Source organism: Drosophila subpulchrella, chromosome 2L (genome assembly GCF_014743375.2).
Source record: "Drosophila subpulchrella strain 33 F10 #4 breed RU33 chromosome 2L, RU_Dsub_v1.1 Primary Assembly, whole genome shotgun sequence".
Taxonomy (NCBI): Eukaryota; Metazoa; Arthropoda; class Insecta; order Diptera; family Drosophilidae; genus Drosophila; species Drosophila subpulchrella.
Genome location: NC_050610.1, coordinates 19,491,164 through 19,512,434, shown reverse-complemented (window position 1 = coordinate 19,512,434; position 21,271 = coordinate 19,491,164). Strand labels below are relative to the sequence as shown.

Here is a 21,271-nt window from a genome sequence, read left to right as displayed (position 1 = left end):
TGCTGTAGTGGCAAGGTGTTTGTAACTTGCCGGAGAAATGGTCACACTTAAAATTTAATTTTTTAACAGTCAATATTATGATTTTAAGTTTTATGGGATTCAAAGAAGTTAGAGTTCCAGAAAAAATGGAAATGATTTCTTTTATATAAACCATCATACGCCGGTGTCCTTTTTTTAGCACTCAGGAATTTATTTAACGGATCCTAGCCAAATGTCCATAGAATTTAAGCTCAATGAAAAACATCCGTGAAAATTCAAGATAAAAAACAATGCTAATCCAACGCTTCTTTAGCGATCCTTCTTGTTTTTCTTTATTTTCTTATCACTCTTTTCATTCGCTATTATAACGCCAACGCCTCTTAATCTCCCTCTTAAAATACACACACCAAAATATATTTTCAAATGATTAGGATAGACAAGCTAAAAGAAATTGTCTTTTACGACTTAAAGAAATAAGAAGTATATTTGATTTTTTGACCTCATTGTTTATATGAACTTCAAATGGCACACATCCGGTGTGCAATCGAGTTCCAACGAACTGCATTATCATTGGATTCTCATTTAATTGGATTCGCTCTTGTGCATCGCGCTGATTTTACTGGCGACCACCGGTATAAAAACATATTTCACCGACAGATCTCGGTTAGTTATTTTCTATCACCCAGGATGGCTGCGTTGAAGGTTCTGATTGTAGGAATCGTGTTCCTCCTGAACATTGTTCAGCTTTTGGCCACCCCCCTGTCAAGAGGTAAGTGTTAAATTTTTAAACTTCTATTTTAAGATAAGCTTCCAAAAAGTTGCAACCTCCGCTTATTTTACAATTTTAAAAAACATGAGTAAGAGTAATTAGGTCAAATGCACACACAAACAAATTTTTCTTAACCATTACTTGGCAAAATATGACATATATTAAAAAATATTTCTTCGCACGGGATAATAATTGTTTCTATTAGCAGCAAAAAAAATTAAAGCTGATTTTATTGATCAAGACCAATCTACATAAAAAACATAAATGTATTTACTTAATTTAATATACCTATTTTTTTGTCTTTTTTTTCAACAGGTTCGAATGGCCAAAAAAGTGGGCTAGGAAGGTGTCAATTTTGCAGTTATAATCCTATAAATACTTAAAGTTGGCGATTGGACAGAACTAATGGCAGTCCATATTGGTACACATAAAATCGATGCGCTGTTTAAAATCTTTATTGAAGTATAAAAATGTATAAAGCAAAACAAAAAGATGATAAAGACAATAAACAAAGATCAAGCTAAAAAGCTTACAGTTTTTTATTTATTTACCATATTTGAAAAGATTATTCCTACTTGAAAAGAATAAGTAGCAACATTGTTGAATATTTAAAAATAAAAAAATCGTTGATATTGTATTTATTTTTTTGAAAACTAAATTTTAAATATTCGTAGAACATTTGAAAAACTTGTCTCTTTTTCTATCTACAGTGTTCATATGGGAAGGAATTCGAACATTATATATATGAAGTTATGTTTTGAATGTGCGATGAATGAATGTAGTAGTAAACGAAGTAGCACAATATGAATGATTGATTTTAAGGTAATTTCTATAAAATAAAACATTGGACAAGCAAGATTTTAAAAGCTAGCAACGCTTTAGTTTAATGTCAGTTTTCTATTAAGTCGAATGTTTAAAATGCCAACAGTCTAAACACACTATAACTAAGGGATTAAATTTAATAGAGAATTCTTCAGTATTCAAACCCCCCAGAAATCTTTTTCACATCTCCCATGAATATCCACCCCCGCTCCCCTTCCGATGACCAACAGCTGTTCACGTCGCGCTGTGAATGGCTTCAGCTGTGCGCAATTTGGGTCACACTGCGCAAACGGTCTCACCAACGGATAAGTTTATAAAAAGGAGCGTCCCGAAAGGTTCGCCAGCAATAACAGCTCAGCAGACCAAACAAAAGCAAACCAAAAACTATAGAAAGTTCCAAGTGACAGCCATAAAGCTAAAAAACAAACACCCCAGTGATACACAACTAGTAGGGGCCAGTGTGTGTGATACAATCGTCTAAATTTAAAGTGTGAGAAACTGAGCAAACTTTTGGCAGCCGATCGAAAGACAAATTCCCTTTGGTGTGAGCCGAGTGCTACAAAAAAAAGAAAGGAACACTAATAAAAAACCAACCGAAACCAGGCAATGTCATTGGAGGATCTCAAGTCCAAGTTGCGTCGTCATCCCAAGCTAGTGGGCCTTGGAGGAGTGGGCCTCCTTACTGCGTAAGTAAATCCGAGTCAGGCCATAACAACCCAAGAAAACCATAACAAATACAGTTGATGGAACAGCTGCTACAGGTCGCAAACACTCAGAAAAGCCAACTAATCGAATTTAATATTACCAATTTTGTTATAATATTTAATTTTTGGAAAATATTAACCTTACATATTATCTTATTACCTGAAAGAAGGCATAATATTGTTCATCATACTATTTTTCTATCTGTGACGCAAGAAAAGGAAATTGAAGAAAAACACCTTTCACTGTTTCACTTACAATATTTACAAGGCTTACTTTGATTTAGGGGGCTCGTCCGCACACGTTTTCTCTATTTTTGTTGTCTTATTTTATATGGCGCCACAATAAGTCGTACAATCTAGATATACTATACGTTTATATCGAGAAAAACAATAACAACAACAGATCTTGTTTTCCGCATTTCCCATGCCAAACAGGCGTACATGTGACGTCATTTGTTTACAACAAATTACGCGATGAATAATCAGGCCATAAGCTAAAAACAGTTAATGGAAAACGGTTGACAAACAAAAGGGTTTTCGGTGGTGTGACTTCAAATATATGTATTTAAAATTGATAAGAAGCGATTATTCCAAGAATACCAAGTAAAGCAATGAAAGTTAGAAATATTCTATTGATTGGCGCAATTCATATAATTTTTTTTTATCAATTTAAGATATTAATATCTTTTTTATGATTTATTGGATATATAAATACTTCATTAATATTAAATATGAAGTCTGAAATTATATTATTATAATTGACCTAGATTTGAATAAAATTTATTTTAAATTACTGATCCCCTGTTTTAATGAATTATTGGTAAGAAAAACTATAGTTTTATCAAATTCCATTTTTTGTAGAGTATTTCCATGGTCTTTAACAAGCACCATATAGCCTGACTCTTTTATTTTCTCACCAAAACATGATCAAAACAAACGTACGATTTTGTAAAAGTGAGATAGCAAGATGATAAACTTTTTGTTTTTGGCTCTGCTTCTTGTTCAGCGTGTGCGTGAACAGCTGTTCAAGGCCCCCCCCCCAAAAAAAATAAACACTGAAAAAAATACCTGTTGCCAAAACTGAAATGGCGCCATAATAGTGCGCACTTTACAAATACTTACGAGAACCCCACGCGAATTTATAGTTCTTATCACAAGTGATAATATTGTTTTTCTTGTTTGTTTGGGATTTTTTGAGGGATGGGATAATGAAATAGTTGCTTTTGCACTTGGAGGTGACGCGCCCACTTTTTAAAAATAAACAAACTAGTCTTCGATTACGTTGTTGTTGTTTATCTCACGTTTATCTCAATAACAAATAGTTGGCAGCGATAGGTGTTGTTGTTAAGGTGTTGTTAAGGTCAATTAATCAAAAATGAAAACAACAACAAGTGCCTAGTATAAAACGGAAGTTGAGATAAGAGATAAAAGGTTTTAAAACCAAAGAGTCTTCAACACATACCTTAATCCTTTTAAATCGTGGGATACAAATTATTGAATTGAATTTATATATTTATAACTATGGTTTATTGGATAAATAAATTATTTATAAATATTACATTTGAAGAATGAAATCATATTATTATAACTTACTTTAATTTGAATACAATTTATTTTAAATTACTTAAAATACATACATATGTGGTATTAACATTGAGGCGCATTTTAAGTACAAGCAAACAAACAAAATTGTAAACAACAACAAACTATAAATAATTGTTTATTTTATTTTACAAACTGTTTACAACAGAAATGGCCATAATAAATAATAGTTAATATTCAAAAATCAAATATCGAAAACGTTTCAAAATAATGATCGAACTGATTATTTTTAAAAATCGTTTTTAAAATTAAAATCTAATTCCAATTTAAAATATTTAAATAATTTTAAATAAATGTATAATTAAATTATTAATTAACGCAATTAAACTCTACGAAAGTTATATTTACACATATTTAAATTATTTCCTATTCCAGTGCTGGTTTTTTGCTGTACGAGTCGCCGCAGGTTCGCCGCTTCCTCTCCCAGTATGTGGACAAGAAATCTCCGGAGCCGGACAAACGGCGCGCCGAGTACATCTACATCAAGTACCACATCTACCGCGAGTCCATGCGAAAGCTGAAGCAGAAGGAGGAGGACGAGAAGAAGTGGATCAGCGTGATCATCAATCCGATTGGGAAATGGTGGAAGGCGGCCAAGCATTCGGTGGCCTGGCGACTGCTCAACATCGCCCAAACTGGCAGCCAGCCGGAACGCCTAAAAGCAGTCCAACAGCTCATCTGCATGGATCATTTGAAGGACTGGGATTTCCGGCATCTGGCCCAGATCTGCGATGCTCGCACCGCCGTCTCATTGGCCCGTTGTAATGCCGACACACGCTGGTTCATGCCCGTCCATCGTCGGGGCTGTATCAAGAATCCAAAGATGCTTCTCTCGGAGCTCCACGTGATGTTGGCCCGACTCCGACCCATGTCCTGCGTTGATCACTTCTTTAGCAAATACTTTCCCGAACAGGATGCCATTGTAAGTCTATTTCTATCATTATTTGTTAAATTATACTAAAATATTGCTGTTTTCCTGCAGGAGGACATCCACGAATACTTGACCCAGGAGCAGACCATTGTTCTGTCCACAGCCGACACGGATTTACTCAAGGAAATCATCTCCTTCCTGCACCACATCACCAAGGATCCCGAGGCCTCGGCCAGGCTCATAAGAGACGGTGGCCTTGTGCATCTCATGGAGCTGCGAAAGATTTTCAGCGATGACAACGAGACTCTTTCGACTCTCTGCAAGGTGTTGGCCAATATGTCCCTAGTGCCTGATGCCGTGGAACATTTCTTTTCATCCGGTTGGGTGGGCGCCCTCGCCGAGTGGCAACAGTGCCCCGATCTGCGACTGCAGGTGATCTCGGCCAAGACGATGGCCAATCTGGATCACGACGATCCCAACCAGTGCACATATCCGCCGAATGTCTATCCGCTGCATCCGCGAGTTCGCACCCGCAGGAAGCCCAAGGCGGATATCGTTTTTGTCCACGGATTGCTGGGAGGAGTTTTTATCACCTGGCGACAGCGCGATAGGAAGCCCACGGAGTTGGGTCTCTATGGAAAGAACGCCTTCTACACCAGTGAAACGGATGATGTGTTCCTGGTGGGCGAACAGAAAAGAGTTAATGGCAGCAAGCAAAAGAAGGAGCAGGGCAAGCCACTAGTATCCGGACAAGCTACCGATGTGTCCAAAAATGGCAATGCAAGCCCCAAGACGGAAGCAATTAAAGGTACATTTAAATATAAACCCTGGTTTGTCCTTAGCTAATTCGCTTCTTTTTCAACTTTAGATCCTGTCTTGAAAGCCAGTAAAAAAGTGGAGGAACAGCGACTGAACATAAGCGATGCGGCTACCAAGGAATTCGTGGAGACCCTGCGAAACGAAGCCGAGTTGGACTCTGATTGGGAGGTTGTCCATCCGGATGTTCCGCTAAATGCCAACGAAGAGTGTGTCGGAAAATTCAGCGTGTGCGGAAGCGAGTGGCGCAACCAGGACACCTGTGAGGAATACACAAATTGCTGGCCTATGGAATGGCTGCCCGATGATTATCCAGATTCCAGGATTCTCGGTATAGATTACACTTCAGCGGTCACAGAGTGGTCTGCCAACTTTACAAAATACTGCCCGTGTGAAAAGGGACAGGGGCACATTGATGTGAGAGCCAGCACTCTGCTCGACAGGATCTCCGCTTCGGATGTTGGCAACGATCGTCCGATTGTGTGGATAGGACATTCCATGGGCGGCCTGCTAACCAAGCTGATACTGCTCAAATCCCTGGACTCCCAGGAGCCGAAGGTCCAACAGCTCGCAAAAAATACCAAGGGCATTGTATTTTTAGGCACTCCACACCGGGGTTCCCCCATTGCCAAATGGAAGCAGCACATGCAGATGATACTATCGCCCTCCATTGAGGTTAAGGAAATGGAGGAGAACTCGCCGAAATTGCTGGAGATGCATCGCCGATTTATGGGCTGCCTGCACACGTTCCTGCGCCATGTGAAGGTTGTCAGTGTGGCGGAAGGATCTCCCACCATGCTGACCACCTTCAAGTTCCCACTACGCATTGTCACGGAGGAGTCCTCTAAGATAGATTTCGGGGACTTCTATCTGCTGAAGGATGACCACCTGAGTCTCTCCAAACCGATTTACAGGCAATCTTTTCTGTATCAGAGACTATTGCATGTGATTCGCGAGGCCATCAAGGAGAAATCAGATCCCAAAGATCAGGATGGGCAGTCGCAAGTCGCTCCAAGTCAAGATGTTGTGCTTATGAACATCGTGGCTATCTTATTGAAGGGAGCCAAGGGTCTGTTTGAATCGCTGCCCAGAGTAGCCCTAAGATTTAGCACTTAGGATGGGCGATCATCCCGCTACACGCCAGTACCTTAATAGTATCACGATTAGTCTAAGGAGCCTTGTAATGTATTTGCCCAGACTGAGCAGAGCTCTAAATAGGGGTTATTGCTTTTCGATACGACGCATCACCATTATTACCAGATCCTTGTAAATACACTCGCACTCCATGTAGTTTCTTACACCTAAATCCTAATTTATTTTGATCGGTCTACGACTTAAACGTTCTAATAAAAATACATACATGTTTTACACTAACAAGAATATCTTTTAATTTTCCGGAAATTGATTAGCACAGGGATTTATAGAAATGTGGTGTTTTATCAAAAAGAAATGCAAATCGTTTAAATTTCCACATTCGCTTATTAAATATATTTATTTTAAAAGATAATTCTTATCAAAAAAAACATTCTTATATTACAAATATTTATTCGGTGCGCACGTTGCCTTGCATTAACTAGAATTCTGAGCCTCCTGAAGCTTCTTGGCCTTCAGTCGCTCTTGAGCCAATCTCCGGTTCTCGGCAATCCTGGCCATCTGCTCGTTGGACAATTTTTTGGCCGCTGGCGTCGGAGGCTGTGAAGGAGGCAGCGGCTGGCCATAGTCACTGATGTCCAGCGAAGCCAATGGAGCCCCATTGCGATCGAACGTTGGTGCCACCGGTGCTCCATTCCGGTCGAAGGTTGGAGCATCAACCGCAGAGTATGGCGTGGACATTACTGCATTGCCTCGAGAGAATGAGGGAGTGGCAATCGTACTGTTGCTCGAGGCAGTGGACATTTTCCTCTGGTGCGGGGTGCGTGGCGCCAGTCTGGACATGGCTATCTGTTCGCCCAGCAGGGCATCAAACTCATCGAAGGGCTCATCGCCGGCCCCTTCCTGCTGATCATCCTGTCCCTCATCCATGGCCTCAGCCTCGTGGGCACGCATATCCTCCAGCTGACCGAGACGATAACGCGTCATGTGCACCTGCAATGGCTTCTTCTTGCCCAGCCGCTCTATGTTGTTAAGCACATCGTCGAAGGTGTATGTGGGATACATTCGATGACCCCAGTGCTGCAGGCGGCGCATCACTTCGTCGAGATCGGTTTTCTCATACCCCTTGCCCTTGAACTTTATGTCCTTGAAGTAATCTTCGATGGTCTGGATTCCACGTGGACCGCGAAGTGTCTCCACCGTAAGTCGGGGTCGGGGATTCCTCACCGCTCGTTTCTTGGGCTCCACTTTCTGGGCATCCTGGCTACCAGGTTCTCCGGCATTTTCCTCATCGTCGGCAAAAAGCTTTTCGCCCTCCCCATCGCTGGGCAACTGATCCGTGTCCGTGGGCAGATTGTCATTGAAGAGGTCATCCACACCATCGTCGCCAAATAGGGATGCCATGGACCAGTTTATTGGAATTTGCAGGGGACAAACAAAACTCAACCACAACAAAAGAATCTAACAAAATTTTGCCGCCATTTTCTTCTTCTTTCAAGTCTGCCATTCACAGGCGACGCTTGCATAAGTTACAGGGCTGCCAACCGAATGGCTCTTTGTTCTTTTAATTTTTTCCATTACATAACTATTTGGACAGTTTTCAAGATTATTTGGTTTAGTTTGGAGTACATTTCATCAGTGGGTGGCGGGGAAAGAAAGTAGTACAGCCACCCGGCTTTTGCGTTGGTGGCAACAGACAGTAGAGATGGGTGCGTGAGGTAATTTCCATGCACGACTTAAGAATATTTATTTTATTAATTGGTAATATTAATAGGAAAAAAGTCTACCCCTAGAGTTTAAAAAAGTTTTTATAACTTGACAGCCTAATATTTTATACAAATAACTTATTGCTTATGTACCTACCCTACAAATTATCAAATAAATTTGTTTATTTTGATTTAGTTTTAATACAAAGGGCGCATGGCATCGATGTGATTTAAGGATTAACAATAACATTGTAAGACCTAGTTATTTTATTATACTCATGAATAATTTATTAAGGAAAAATAAAGATTTTTCTTGCATTTAAAGTTCAATGAGCGTCGTGCACCTTCGCTATTATTAAAACCATAATTTGGAGCTGTAGTTTCCTAAAACTATGGACAAAAATAGTTTAATTTATTCATAAATAGTACAGTTTCGTGCAAAATGAATTGCTATTACCAAGTCGTGATTTTCGTGCACATCGCAAGCAAGTGCCATCTCTAGGACTCCAAAGCAACCCTGGGAACCAGGCCTGGCAACGCCACCAAAAACGCCATACTTCCAAGAGCATTTTTCGGGGCGAGTTTACATTTTGCGGATAATTGTGGAAAAAGCGGTAAAAGAACGTGCAAACACGAACCGAAAAATCGCTGCCTAAATGTGGTCACCACGTGCGATAAGAACGCCACGTTTAAAACGCTGAAACCATCAATACCTGGCCGAAAAAAGAGCGGTTCTTTGGCTAAGGGCGAGCGAAGAAAATTAAGTGTGGTGGGAATCGGAATCGGGATTCTACGCATTGTACGGCATATCAGCTGCAGAAGATTGTGTGCACCCCAAGCGAAGCAGGCGAAACCAAAACAAAACAAAATCGTTTGGCCAACTATGAGATCGTAGGACCGACGGCACGCGATTCAATTCGACCGCCATGGACAAGCGGTTCAAGTGGCCGCTCAAACAGCGGGCCATCTACTCGGATGCGCCCTATCACCACAATCCGTCGCGTGGCTACCAGAGGCATCTGCACGGCGGTCATCCCAATCAGTCCCAGCACCCGCACCAGCATCCCGGCAAGAGTTATGCGCGCCAGCAGTACGGCTACAGCCATGGCGGCGGCTACCGCAAACCAATGCCGCCACCACCTCCGCCCGTGGCTCAGCCGCAGATGGGGGGCGGGGCCATGGCGCCACCCTCGTCCGGCGGATCAGTGGGTGCCGGCGCCGATATGGTCACCCTCATCGTGGAGAACAACAACCTGAAGCGTATGATAGTGCTCCATTTGAAGTTGATGCAGGAGCAGACGGATAGTCTGGCGGCCAAGGACAAGGACCTGGACGATCAGAGCGCCAGAATGAGCGCGGTGCTGGCGCAGAATCAGGAACTAAAGCAGGCAGTCGCCAAGCTGGAGGCCGCCAATGAGGATCTGCGCAAGCAACTGCGAAGGAAGAACCAGCGGCGAAACGATGATGACGACGACGACGATGATCACTCACTGCCACCTGCTGCCCCCCAGCAGAGACCGATCCGCTGTCATGCCGAGACGCAAACTGTGATCAGGGAGCGGGAACAATGCACTCAGACCATAGATGTCCAACCGCAACTGGCGGAGGTGCAGCCCAGGAGCCAGCATGTGGAGGAAGTACCAGCGGTGACCCACCACGCTGGAGTGGTCACGAATCTGCCAAGCAGCAAGCGCTCAGAGAGCAAAGGCCGCGGCGAGTTTAATGGCAAAAAAGTGAGCACTTTTATCCTGCAGCGCATGAATCAGGACTCCAAACATCACATCCAGGAGCAAACGGACCAGCCGGAAGAACAGGCGATGCAGACGCAAGAGGATCAGCTGCAGCAGGAGGACGACCATCTTCGGGAGGAGGTTGAACTCCCGGGACAGGACGACCAACTTCGGGAGGAGGTTCTACTCCCGGGAGAGGACGACCATCTTCGGGAGGAGGTTCTACTCCCGGGAGAGGACGACCATCTTCGGGAGGAGGTTCTACTCCCGGGAGAGGACGACCATCTTCGGGAGGAGGTTATACTCCCGGGAGAGGACGACCATCTTCGGGAGGAGGTTCATCTACCTGAAGAGGACGACCATCTACAAATGCAAGAAGTGCAAACTGAAGAAGTCGTTGGGGGCGATATTTTCCACGATGCTTTGGAATCCATTGAAATGGAGGTGATTACCGAGGAGATGGTGGTATTGGAAGAGCATATACAAACTGTAGATGCTAACGGCCATATGGAGGAAGACGATGAAGAAGAAGAAGATCAGGAGAACTCGGATGAAGAGGAAGATAGTGAGGAGGACGATGAAGACGACGAGGATACTCAATCGTTGGACTCTAATTCAGATGCACACTTTCGAACTGAGGACGATCTCTGGCAGAATCAGGTGAGTTTGATGAGATTCATCAATCATAAGAATATGTCAAGCAAACCCCTAAACTTGCAGATAAGCTCTATGGAGTTGGACACGACGGAGGAGAAGGCCTTGGCGCCTTCGGCACACTCAACCCCCAATCATTTGCCGAAGTCTCTGCCACATGCTGTGGTTAGGAAGGAGGAGCAACAGGACTGGAAGGCTGAAAAGCTGCTGCAACTGGAGCACGATCAAAAAATGGAAAAACAACTGGATCAGGAACTAGACACCAGTGGCCAAATGGAGGTGGACAACGTCAAGATCGTCTCAGAAAAAAAGAGAATTGAGGAAGAAAAGATAGCAGGATGCGCATTAAAAGCGCTGCTTCTCCTGCAGGAAGCGGCGAAGGAGATGGAAAAGGGCAAGAAGGTGGCGGAAATACGTAAGGAGCAGGAGAAGCTTCAAGATGGAGCCACAGAAGAACTCAAAGCAATAAAAAAGCCGCAGGAGGTTCCCAAGGCGGAGCTAAAACCGAAAGATCCACCCAAGGAGCATAAGCGACAGGATCGTCAAGAGGATGCTCGCGTGGAACAGCCGGAAGAGGTACGCGAGGAGCAGAAAGAAGTCCTTAAAGTGCAACCGGAGGATGCACCCAAGCAGCTGTTAAAAGCGGTAGCACCCAAGGTAGCTGCTGTTCCAAGTCCATCTGTAAGGGAAACTAAGTTGCCCAAGGCCAACACCGCTGACATAAAAGCTTCCCCTGCTCAAAAAAGTATAGCCAACCATCAGTCCACCAAGACTCAAACTGATCCCGTAAAAAAACGGAGTTTGCAAGTTAAAATCAGGCAGTACGAGATGTTCTCTGGCATTAGGAGTAGCTCATCCGCCCAGTTCGATGCACGAAAACACAAGAAGATTGATCAGGACCCGGGGCCCGACACAAAGATCACAAAACAAGCGTTGCTCAATGATAAAAGGATCATTTCGGAAAAGTCCCCGGACCAAGATCAGGACATAGACCACGTGGAGACCGTTAAACGCAAACTGCAGGAACATTTGAAAAAGGAGCTGCTTAGCCAGAGTCAGCTGCCGCAGGTTGCGCTTAAAAAACCTATCAAGGAGAGAACAGTCACAAACCTAATCTATCCACCACCCAGTGCACCAGTATCCTCTACCACAATAACCCCAGCGCCTACGCCGTCGACGACACCTACGCCCGGCTCTACGCCGCAGCCCACGCTCACATCCTCGATGGAACCGGAAATTTCTGCGTCAAAATCCAAATCCAAGGCAGCTGAACAAATAGCCACTCCTCTGACACCTCAGTCCAATAGCAGTGTTAGCAGCAGCGCATCAACAACCAGAAAACCCCTAAACAATTGTTCACCCCACACGTACAGCAAGGCAACTGCGAGATCGGGAAAATCCAAGTCCATATTCCGCACCGCCACCTTTCCGTACACCACGAGAACGTGGGAGGATCAGGAGTTTCACTGCGACAACGAGTTCTTCCTGGAAGAGGCCGACGAACTCCTGGCGGATAATCCTAGTCTGGAGATACCTAAGTGGAAGGATGTCCCAGTGCAGCCCAGTTCAAACAAAAGTAAATTAGAACAACTGAGCGATGCTGCATTCGAGCGACGGCACCAAAAGTATGTAAAGGATGAGATCGATCGCAAGTGCCGGGATGCACGTTACATGAAAGAGCAAATACGGCTCGAGGGGCTAAGGATGCGTCGGAACCAAGACGAGGTGTTGGTTGCGCTGGATCCGCTGCCCACGTCCACCTTCTACCCGCTGCCCGAGGACATTGAAGGCATTCAATTCGTCAACGAGGTGACTGTTCAAGCCTTCGGCGAAAATATGGTCAACATGGAGGCACGAGACGATTTCGGCGTCGCCTGGGTGGACGCTGTCGAAGCGCCAACCTCCATAGCAAGGTCCAAGGCAATGGCTGAGCCGGTGGCAACGTTGGCCAGCAAAAAGCTGCCCACCACAGCCGCCGAGGCGAGGCATCAAGAAAATCACTCCTCCTACGTGTTTCCCAAGCGACGCAAGCGCCAGAAGAATCGTTAGCCAGGACGCTTCTGGGAGATCTGCTACGGAAGCTGAGCTAATGAGTGGCGGTTGGGCTGAGGACGTTGCGTTTACCATACTGATGATTTTCATTTTCTAATTTTTAATTATTTCATAAGCGTAAAGTGAATGCACCAGAGTTAACAGTAACGAATCCCAGAGATCGTCAAGATGTCATATAATCCAGATCAGACGATACTTCTTGTACATATGGTTCCACATATATGTATATGACTTCTGGAACTTTTTAAAACTTGTTTTTATTTTTGTAGATCTATCAATTTGTAAATTATAATCGCATTAATTCTGTAAATGATTATTCAAACAATTTAGATTCTATTGAATATTAAATGGAATTGTAAAAGTTTATATCAGTGCAGCTAAAGTATTTTCCAATTTTTTTTAATGGTATTTTCCGTCGCCTGGTCTGGAAATGATTAGTTTTAGTTACCGTCTTGCAATCTGTTGAAATTCTTAAGAGTTTCGCTCTAGCTTGTTTCAAATTTACATATTTAGTCTCACAAAACATTTAATCTATTCACTCGCTAAGTTAGATCGGATAATCCATCTCAGCTTTATCCCCTTTAAGATCGCCCGTACTGAAGTGATAATAACGAAACCGAAAGGATATAATGTTCAATGGGCTTTTTTGGCGAAACATAAAGAAATTTGTAGACTTCTATTTTTAAATATTTTTTTCCTAGATTTTATTACATTTTTTTTTTCTTTATTTATACTATGTTATGTCTTGATGATTTTCTAATGCAGACAACGAGTGTGTTGCGAAGAGTTACTCAGGTATATCTCTGATAATATCCTTTTTTGTGGGTTTGATTGTATGTAAAAATTGTGTGTGATGTTGTCTGCTTAGAGTCATCAAATTTTACATTTAACGCATTGTTTTATTTTATTAACTTCTTTTAACTTGTTTTATGTTTTACCAAAAACAACCGTCGAAAAACACAAACAAGAATTAAAAAATAAATATAAACCTGATTTCCAAGCTGTAAACTTGTTTGGCCACAAAGGCACGATCAATTCTGATACAATTCTGATTTTCGTTCAGCACGTCTTCTGTTTGACATTCTGTCGCACTGATAAGGAGCCTGCCAACGTCCGGTGGAAATGCAATCCCCAGCTCGCCTTCGATTTGTACATTTCTGTAGGTGTTAAGTCGGTTATTTGTAATATAGCGTTAAGTAGACACGGGTAATCCAAACGCATAGAGAGATAATTATAATGTAACAAAAAGAATACGATACGTTGTACATTGTCCAGGAGGAGGAGGAGGAGAGGAAGGTGGAACGTCGTTCATCACCCTTTTTACACCATTCGATGTAATTAGCGTTAATTAGTTCAATTTACTGAAGCTTCAACTGAAAATCAATTCGAAATTAATTGCCACCTCTGTAGAGCCCAAAAAAACATACACTTACTTTACTCTAAGAATAAATGTACTACATACAATGTATTTGTATTTGTTTAACAAGTTTTATTGTAAAGATAATGATAATAATATATCGGATAAAGTAAATTGTAAAGCAACAAAATGCAATCAATACTTGGACTTGCAACTTATTTTGCACAGGTGATATGTTCATGAATTTCTAATAATTGACATATGGGTTCAGAATCACTATTTATCAGTCCTTTCCGGCTTACTTACGTATTTGGTTTTAATATAGTTTTTATAGTTGCCTTTTTTTGTACATAAAATTTCATTGCACATGTATTCAATTCACTTTAACGAAGGTAAATAATATTTTATATTGACTATGACAAATTGTTTCACACATTTACTAATACTTATGGGAAATTCTCACAGTAAAACAAAAGATATAACTTCTTTGATAACCAGAACAGATTAGGTAAAATCTTTTAAAATATCTCTTAAAACCGGAAAAGGCCAGCTGGATTCAATATATATTACTTATTGCTCTGCGTCAAGTACTGATGTCCGGTGGTCGCCCATAGCTCATCCACATCCTCCAGGCTCTCGCGCCACAGCTTCTGGAGGAGTTTCCATCCCTGTTCCTGGGTAACCAAAAGGTAATCGTTTGTGGGATGCAGTGTGTGGGTATAGAGACCCATCACCAGACTCTGAACCAATCGGGCAGCCACACAATATTTGAGATGAGCCAACTCGGAGTTCTCGATGGGAATACCACTGGTGTAACCGGCCAAAAAGATACCTCCACTGGCCAGATCGTTGGCCTGCAAGATCATATAGGTAAGGGCGACTCCAATTTCAAAGATCAGAGGCGATTTGCTCGTATCCCCGAAGTCAATCACTCCCTTGATGGTGTGTTCGGTCTGATTGGGGGCCTGCTCTACAATTATGTTCTGTTCGTTGAAGTCCCCGTGAATGATCTGGTGCTCCAGGGTGGGCAATAAACTAAGGACTTTCGATTCGAAGGCATCAATAACCTCTTCGCAGATAAGGCGGCGTTCCTGATCCTTCACCACATACAGAAATTGTCTCAGTTCCGGAACACTCTGCAGCATCCACAAGGTCTTGTGCGTTTCGTATGCCTGGTGGGTAAAATTCTTCAGGGCCCGATCCAACCTGGCCAAGTATTCTCCACTGCGATAGAGCAGATGCTTCGTCGCCGGTACCTGGTGGAAAATTTCACCTGGTATATATTCTAGGAGCCGCACCACATTCGAATTTCCATTGAGCCGCTCCACCGAGTAATACTTTCCAGTGGCATTGGCTATCGGCCTAGGGCACTTTACACTCTGTTTCCCTGATTAATAAAGTGTATTAGTTTAATTTAAGATGAGGTTAGTGGGCAATTATTACCCAAATAAAGCAGCAGTTGATTTTGGCCATCCACAAAGTCCTCTTTCTTGGAGTCCAATGAGTTCAGGATCTTAAGGACGTAGCCGTGTGGACAGTGGGTCACAATCAGGGGGTTCTTTACGTTGCTGTAATGGAGAAAGTGGTTTTATTTATTTTTGAATGATAAGTCTAAAAAAATCTGAATACATATTTAATTACGAATTAAAAGTAATGATTTTATAAAAGTATATGAATAAGTTTTAAGATAAATGATATTTAAAAAGATTTAATAGAGTTATAATAGAAATTCCTATGGCTAGACTACAGACTACAATGCTTTAATGTTTTATTTTATTTAATAGAAAACAAAACTAATTATTATCGATTCCCAAATATAACTTTCTCGGACCAGTAATTAAAATAATTAATTTAATACGAATAAAAAATAAAGAAATTTTTAAATTATAGTTACGTATTCATATTTAAAAACCCATCGGCTATTTTTCAGTGTTGGTTAATGTTCATGAAAAGAATTCCCTGTGAATGGCAGCTTGGTGTTTTATAGTTGCGCACTTCGTCCACACTCATGCATTGGAAAAGAACATTTTGGCGCTAAAACCTGTGATTTTATTGGTTGTTTTGTGTTTGTTGTGTTATTATTGTTGGTCCAAATCATGGGCATTACCGGCTTAATACCCTTTGTGGGGAAGGCCTCCTCGCAATTGCAATTAAAGGATATTCGCGGCAGCACTGTGGCCGTGGACACATATTGCTGGCTGCACAAGGGAGTCTTTGGCTGTGCGGAGAAGTTGGCCCGCGGCGAGGAAACGGACATTTATGTCCAATACTGCCTGAAGTACGTAAACTTGCTGCTATCCTACGACATTAAGCCCATCCTGGTGTTCGATGGCCAGCACTTGCCGGCCAAGGCGCTGACCGAGAAGCGGAGGAGGGATTCCAGGAAGCAGAGCAAGGAAAGGGCGGCGGAACTCCTGCGATTGGGTCGCATCGAGGAGGCCCGATCCCATATGCGTCGTTGCGTGGACGTCACCCATGACATGGCCCTTCGCCTAATTCGGGAATGTCGCAGCAGGAATGTCGACTGCATTGTGGCGCCATACGAGGCGGATGCCCAAATGGCCTGGCTGAATAAGACCGATGTGGCCCAGTACATCATCACCGAGGACTCCGATCTGACGCTCTTTGGGGCCAAAAAAATCATCTTCAAGCTGGACCTCAATGGCAGCGGTCTCTTGGTAGAGGCGGAAAAACTTCACCTGGCCATGGGTTGCAATGAGGAGAAGTATCACTTCGACAAGTTCCGCCGCATGTGTATCCTATCCGGCTGTGATTACCTAGACTCACTGCCTGGCATTGGACTGGCCAAGGCCTGCAAGTTTATACTCAAAACGGAACAGGACGACATGCGAATAGCATTGAAGAAGATTCCTAGTTACCTCAATATGCGTAATCTAGAGGTGAGTTCTGATTTAGGTTTTGAACGCATTAGCTAATTAACCTTTTCCTCCCAGGTAGATGACGACTACATTGAGAACTTCCTCAAAGCAGAGGCCTCCTTCAAGCACATGTTCATCTACAATCCTCTAGAGCGTCGCATGGAGCGCCTGTGTGCCTTGGAAGATTATGATACCGATGAGCGCTACTGCAGCAATGCTGGCACTTTTCTGGAGGATAGCAATCAGGCCTTGCATTTAGCCCTGGGCAACCTGAATCCCTTCTCGATGAAGCGTTTGGACTCTTGGACACCGGAGAAGGCGTGGCCAACGCCGAAGAATGTAAAACGAGCCAAGCACAAGAGCATTTGGCAAACGAATTTCCAAAAAGAGAACATGACGACGCCGAAGAAAGAAAGCTCTTGTGCTCTGTTCTTCAAAAAAGTCGATTTTGATGGAAAAACTATTGACGAGGAAATCGCGGCTAATCAGCGATTGGAAAGCGCAAAACACACGGAGGCCCAGGTGTTTACCATGTACAGTTTTAAGGCCAAACGGAGAAGGAGTCCGAGCAGGGAAGAATCGTTGGATCGAGCGCGCACACCACCTCCGTCGCCAGTTCAAAAGAGTCGCCACAATCCCTTCGCCAGGGAACGGAGGAGCGGAGTGGAGGAAGCTTCCCAGCGATCCCCGGTGGTTTGTGAGAATGCTTCCTTGCTGCGACTGCTCAGTCCCAAGAAGGCAAGTCCTTCGGGCGGAGGAGCTGATGAAAAGAAGGTTGATTCCCTCAAAAGAAGCATTTTCGCTAAGGAGCAAGTGCAGGTGCGCAGTCGCTTTTTTGCCTCACAGGATGAACAGACAAGGCTTCAAAGCGAGCAGCTGAAAGAGCAACAAGAGCATGACAAAGACGAGCAGGAGCGGGGTTCAAGCTCGAGCCATAAAAAATTAAGACTAGAAAAGAAAGACATTCCAGAAGAGGATCAGGAAAGACAACGTTCTAACTCGCTAAGCAGTGAGAGAGAAACAGATACGGAAACCACTGCCTCTTCCCTCTTGGGATCACAAGAAATATCCATTCCGTCGTCACTAGAATTACAAGAAGATCCAGCCATATCTGAACCGCAAACACCAACTAAAGGCAGTACAAAAATCAGCATTAAATCCCTAGAGTCACTAGTGGATAAACCTCAAGCACACTCCGATTCCGATGGAAACAACAATGAAGCCATCATCCTGCTATCCGACGACAGCTGCAGTTCAGAGCAGACTGCCCCATCCTTTCCCTCAGCCACCCTGCAACGCCAGAACTCACTGCCATTTAACAAGCGAAGAATAGGACTGAGTAAACCCTCCACTGCGAAAAAGGGTACTCCAAAGAAAAAGACGAACGGCAAACTGGGACCCGTGAGTCAAAATCAAACCAAGCTAAGCATGTTTGGCTTCCAGAAGAAACCTGTGCTCAAATAGATTGCTATTTCTAGACTGTAACCTTTTTGTTCTGTAGATTAATCTAATTTATTAAAGAAAAGACCTGAACTGACTACATCAGTGCTGAATGCCACGAATCCATCAAGATAACAATTGTGATGCTGGCAAGGTGACTGTCGACTGCGTCACACTCAACTGCCGCGACTAACAACTTTAATTAAACAAGGTATAAATATATGCTACACCCCGCCGCATTTCTCCGGCGCATTATCATTTTTTTCTCGCGTTGCACAGTCGTGCTTGAAACAGCAGCTAAAATTGCAGTCAGATTAACAGCACAGGAAATAAGTTAGGAACATTTCAAGTATGCTTTTTAAAAGGAAATATCTAATGATAAAAGTAACTGATTCATTGTGTATTTAAACCTAAATAGTTCTTAGCTTGACTTTGAAGTGTCTCATTTTTGGGCTATTATTCTGACTGTAACTGTATGACTTATTTTCTGTCGGCAGATAAACCTCCGGATGTTATGATAGTTCTCAACCCATTATTCATAATAGTGTCAGCGAGATACTCCCTTCGTTTCGCTTACCTATCCTCCTTGACGAAGAAGTTCCGATCGTCGTATGCGATGATTTCCTTAACTTCGCTTATCGTGATCCCGTAGAGACGTCGTAGCAGGCTCTCCACATCATCGGGCTCCACTTTAGGCCGCACATCCGATCCAGGCTTGAGCAGATCGCTTTCCACAGCCGGTTCATCCGTACTTGTGCCATTTCCATTACCATTTCCATTTGAGGACGTCGCATTGTTCTCCTTGTTCAACTTCTCGGCTGCATCGTACGCATGATTCAGTGTATAGGACTTTTTGGACATGTTCGTCAGCTCTACATTGTTCCACTGCTCCATTTTATTTTGGGGCTCTATCGGAGACGCAAAAGACCAAAGGCCAAGAACCCGTAAGTACGCTAATATCAATTAGAAGGCGAATAAGAGCCGAGGTGGAAAATGTTTTCGGTTGCGCGTTCTACAGCGAAATGAATTGTGTTTCAGTAAGAGTCTCAATTGAAACGAGTTCGTCGACGTCTTCTCCATATCTTATTCGCCAGTCTGTGTGCGTTCAAGTACAGTCAAGCAACGCTCATTTGAACCATGATTTTTGCATGCTAAGATCTACTAGGAGATTGTTTCTAAATAAGCAAATTTTTAATAGTTATATTGAGCTTGTCGGTTATATACGATTTTGTCTTTCTTTCAGAAAAAGACTTCTAAAAAATGGATGCTTAAATTTTTCTATAGCCATTTTTACTCTTAGAAATATACATTAGTCGAACATCTTCAAAATGACTAATAGTCATAGAAATTATGTTTAATGTTTATTAAATCAACATCTACAAATGACGAATGCAGCTTTTTCAATGAAGAAAATGTAAACTTTTTATTTTTCTAAAATTCGTAATGTTTTTTTAATAGAACATTTAGTTTTTGAATTTCAAAATAAATACATTTTAGAAATGTGGTAACTATTAAATATAGAACAATCACTAATAAATGCTTCTGTTGCGTTAATATTTAATTAAGGATCTCATTATTGACTATATCTACATATAATTTTCTGTTCCCTCGTATTTGCTTAGCGAGGTCTGACTGTACCTGCGTAAGATTCTGTCCCGTGAGTTTTATTTCGTGTGGGCGAGTGTGTGAGCCTCTGTCGCCACTTGCAGCGTTAACTTGGTTATTTGCTTAATTTGTTAAAGCCAAGTCTGTTTGTATTTTGATTGTGACTTCAGAGGTGCAGTGGATGGGCTGTTTTTTCAACATTTTTGGGGTCTTATCGTGGGGACAGTGGTTGCCCAACCGTGGAAAAGTAAACTGCCAGTCGTGATCGGCTTTGGTTAACGCTCCAGTTGGAACCACATCAATTATAAAGGCATATACATAAATCGAACAGATTGCGGGGCTTAAATAAACTAATACGGAGTTGGCAGAAAGCAAAAAATTAAGGTCATAAATTGTATTGTCAGTGGAATAATTTGAGATTAGTTAGGAAATATTTTTTTCGGCTGTAGAAAGGTGATATTAATTGAAACGAGTGATTCTCGCAGTTAGCCAATCGAAAGCTAATAGTTGACCTTGACTCAATTGCAGTTTATTGCTCATACGCAACGATGTACGTAACTACGATTTTCTGGGCTCACACATACCGATGCGAAAGCTCCCGCTCTCACACACACACACTCAGTTGGTGGGGTAATTAAAAGCCAAATATATTGTGCATGTGAGACACGCAAATATGCACAGCTGACTGCTAATCAAGCACATAAACAAGCCGCCGAACACACACATAATATACCTAATAAAACCCAGCTTATTTACCTGGCCGCGGCAATGCACCTGTGTCTCCGAAAAAAAATAAGTTCAACTAAACTGAGCAACTAAAAATACAATGCCACTGAAAACTGACCAGGCGGAAAGTCGGTTAGTTTTAGGCCCTTTTGCAACGGCTTCACCTCACCTTCAAGTCTGCTTATGTAAACAGACAAACTTAGCAACTAACTTTGATAATAACAATAGTGCAACACTTGAAAAACAATAAGTAAAAATAATAAACGAACACATTCAAAAAGCCAATTCAAAGCAATGTGCAGGCACGCCGACAAGCGAATGGCAACTGTTGCTGCTTCTTACACCACAACATCAGCTGTTTTTCTATTTACATTCATCAATGCGTTTGTCAACACTAAATGGCGGGTGATTTGAAAGCTATCAGTAAAGCGCTTAACTTGAAAAGTTTTTGATAACAGCGAATACTT

At 42.5% G+C, this 21,271-nt stretch overlaps 5 protein-coding genes and 1 long non-coding RNA gene across 8 annotated transcripts; 4 read left to right on the top strand and 2 right to left on the bottom strand.

Annotated features, from left to right (window-relative positions):
- The first annotated feature begins 606 nt into the window (after window positions 1-606).
- LOC119548286 lies at window positions 607-1,275 on the top strand. Its single transcript, XR_005219288.1, has 2 exons — window positions 607-748; window positions 1,064-1,275. It is a non-coding gene; the product is annotated as an uncharacterized LOC119548286 (long non-coding RNA).
- Window positions 1,276-1,658: 383 nt separating this feature from the next.
- On the top strand, window positions 1,659-6,937 carry LOC119547314 (protein SERAC1). The gene is made up of 4 exons (XM_037854111.1): window positions 1,659-2,256; window positions 4,252-4,798; window positions 4,859-5,555; window positions 5,616-6,937. Exons 1-4 carry the CDS (start codon window positions 2,177-2,179, stop codon window positions 6,677-6,679), a joined length of 2,388 nt encoding a protein of 795 aa, XP_037710039.1. The 5' UTR covers window positions 1,659-2,176; the 3' UTR covers window positions 6,680-6,937.
- Window positions 6,938-6,973: 36 nt separating this feature from the next.
- Window positions 6,974-8,176, bottom strand: LOC119547315 (protein TIPIN homolog). The gene has a single exon (XM_037854113.1). The coding sequence runs from the start codon at window positions 8,057-8,059 to the stop codon at window positions 7,133-7,135; it is 927 nt and encodes a 308-aa protein (XP_037710041.1). The 5' UTR covers window positions 8,060-8,176; the 3' UTR covers window positions 6,974-7,132.
- Window positions 8,177-8,912: 736 nt separating this feature from the next.
- Window positions 8,913-13,797, top strand: LOC119548773 (protein male-specific lethal-1). Its single transcript, XM_037856318.1, has 2 exons — window positions 8,913-10,751; window positions 10,812-13,797. Exons 1-2 carry the CDS (start codon window positions 9,288-9,290, stop codon window positions 12,792-12,794), a joined length of 3,447 nt encoding a protein of 1,148 aa, XP_037712246.1. The 5' UTR covers window positions 8,913-9,287; the 3' UTR covers window positions 12,795-13,797.
- Window positions 13,798-14,265: 468 nt separating this feature from the next.
- Window positions 14,266-21,117, bottom strand: LOC119548776 (hydroxylysine kinase). 3 transcript variants are annotated; one of them, XM_037856321.1, is made up of 5 exons: window positions 20,974-21,101; window positions 20,835-20,917; window positions 19,051-19,381; window positions 15,598-15,722; window positions 14,266-15,541 (listed from the first exon to the last, which is right to left on the bottom strand). In XM_037856321.1, the coding sequence occupies exons 3-5, from the start codon at window positions 19,365-19,367 to the stop codon at window positions 14,721-14,723; spliced, it is 1,263 nt and encodes a 420-aa protein (XP_037712249.1). In that variant the 5' UTR covers window positions 19,368-19,381; window positions 20,835-20,917; window positions 20,974-21,101; the 3' UTR covers window positions 14,266-14,720. The 3 variants fall into 3 exon arrangements, with proteins under 3 accessions (XP_037712249.1, XP_037712250.1, XP_037712251.1); XM_037856322.1 differs by lacking the exon at window positions 20,835-20,917 and having other exon boundaries at window positions 20,974-21,117; XM_037856323.1 differs by lacking the exon at window positions 20,974-21,101 and having other exon boundaries at window positions 20,835-20,935.
- On the top strand, window positions 16,158-18,617 carry LOC119548774 (exonuclease 1). The gene is made up of 2 exons (XM_037856319.1): window positions 16,158-17,054; window positions 17,109-18,617. The coding sequence occupies exons 1-2, from the start codon at window positions 16,251-16,253 to the stop codon at window positions 18,495-18,497; spliced, it is 2,193 nt and encodes a 730-aa protein (XP_037712247.1). The 5' UTR covers window positions 16,158-16,250; the 3' UTR covers window positions 18,498-18,617.
- Window positions 21,118-21,271: the final 154 nt, after the last annotated feature.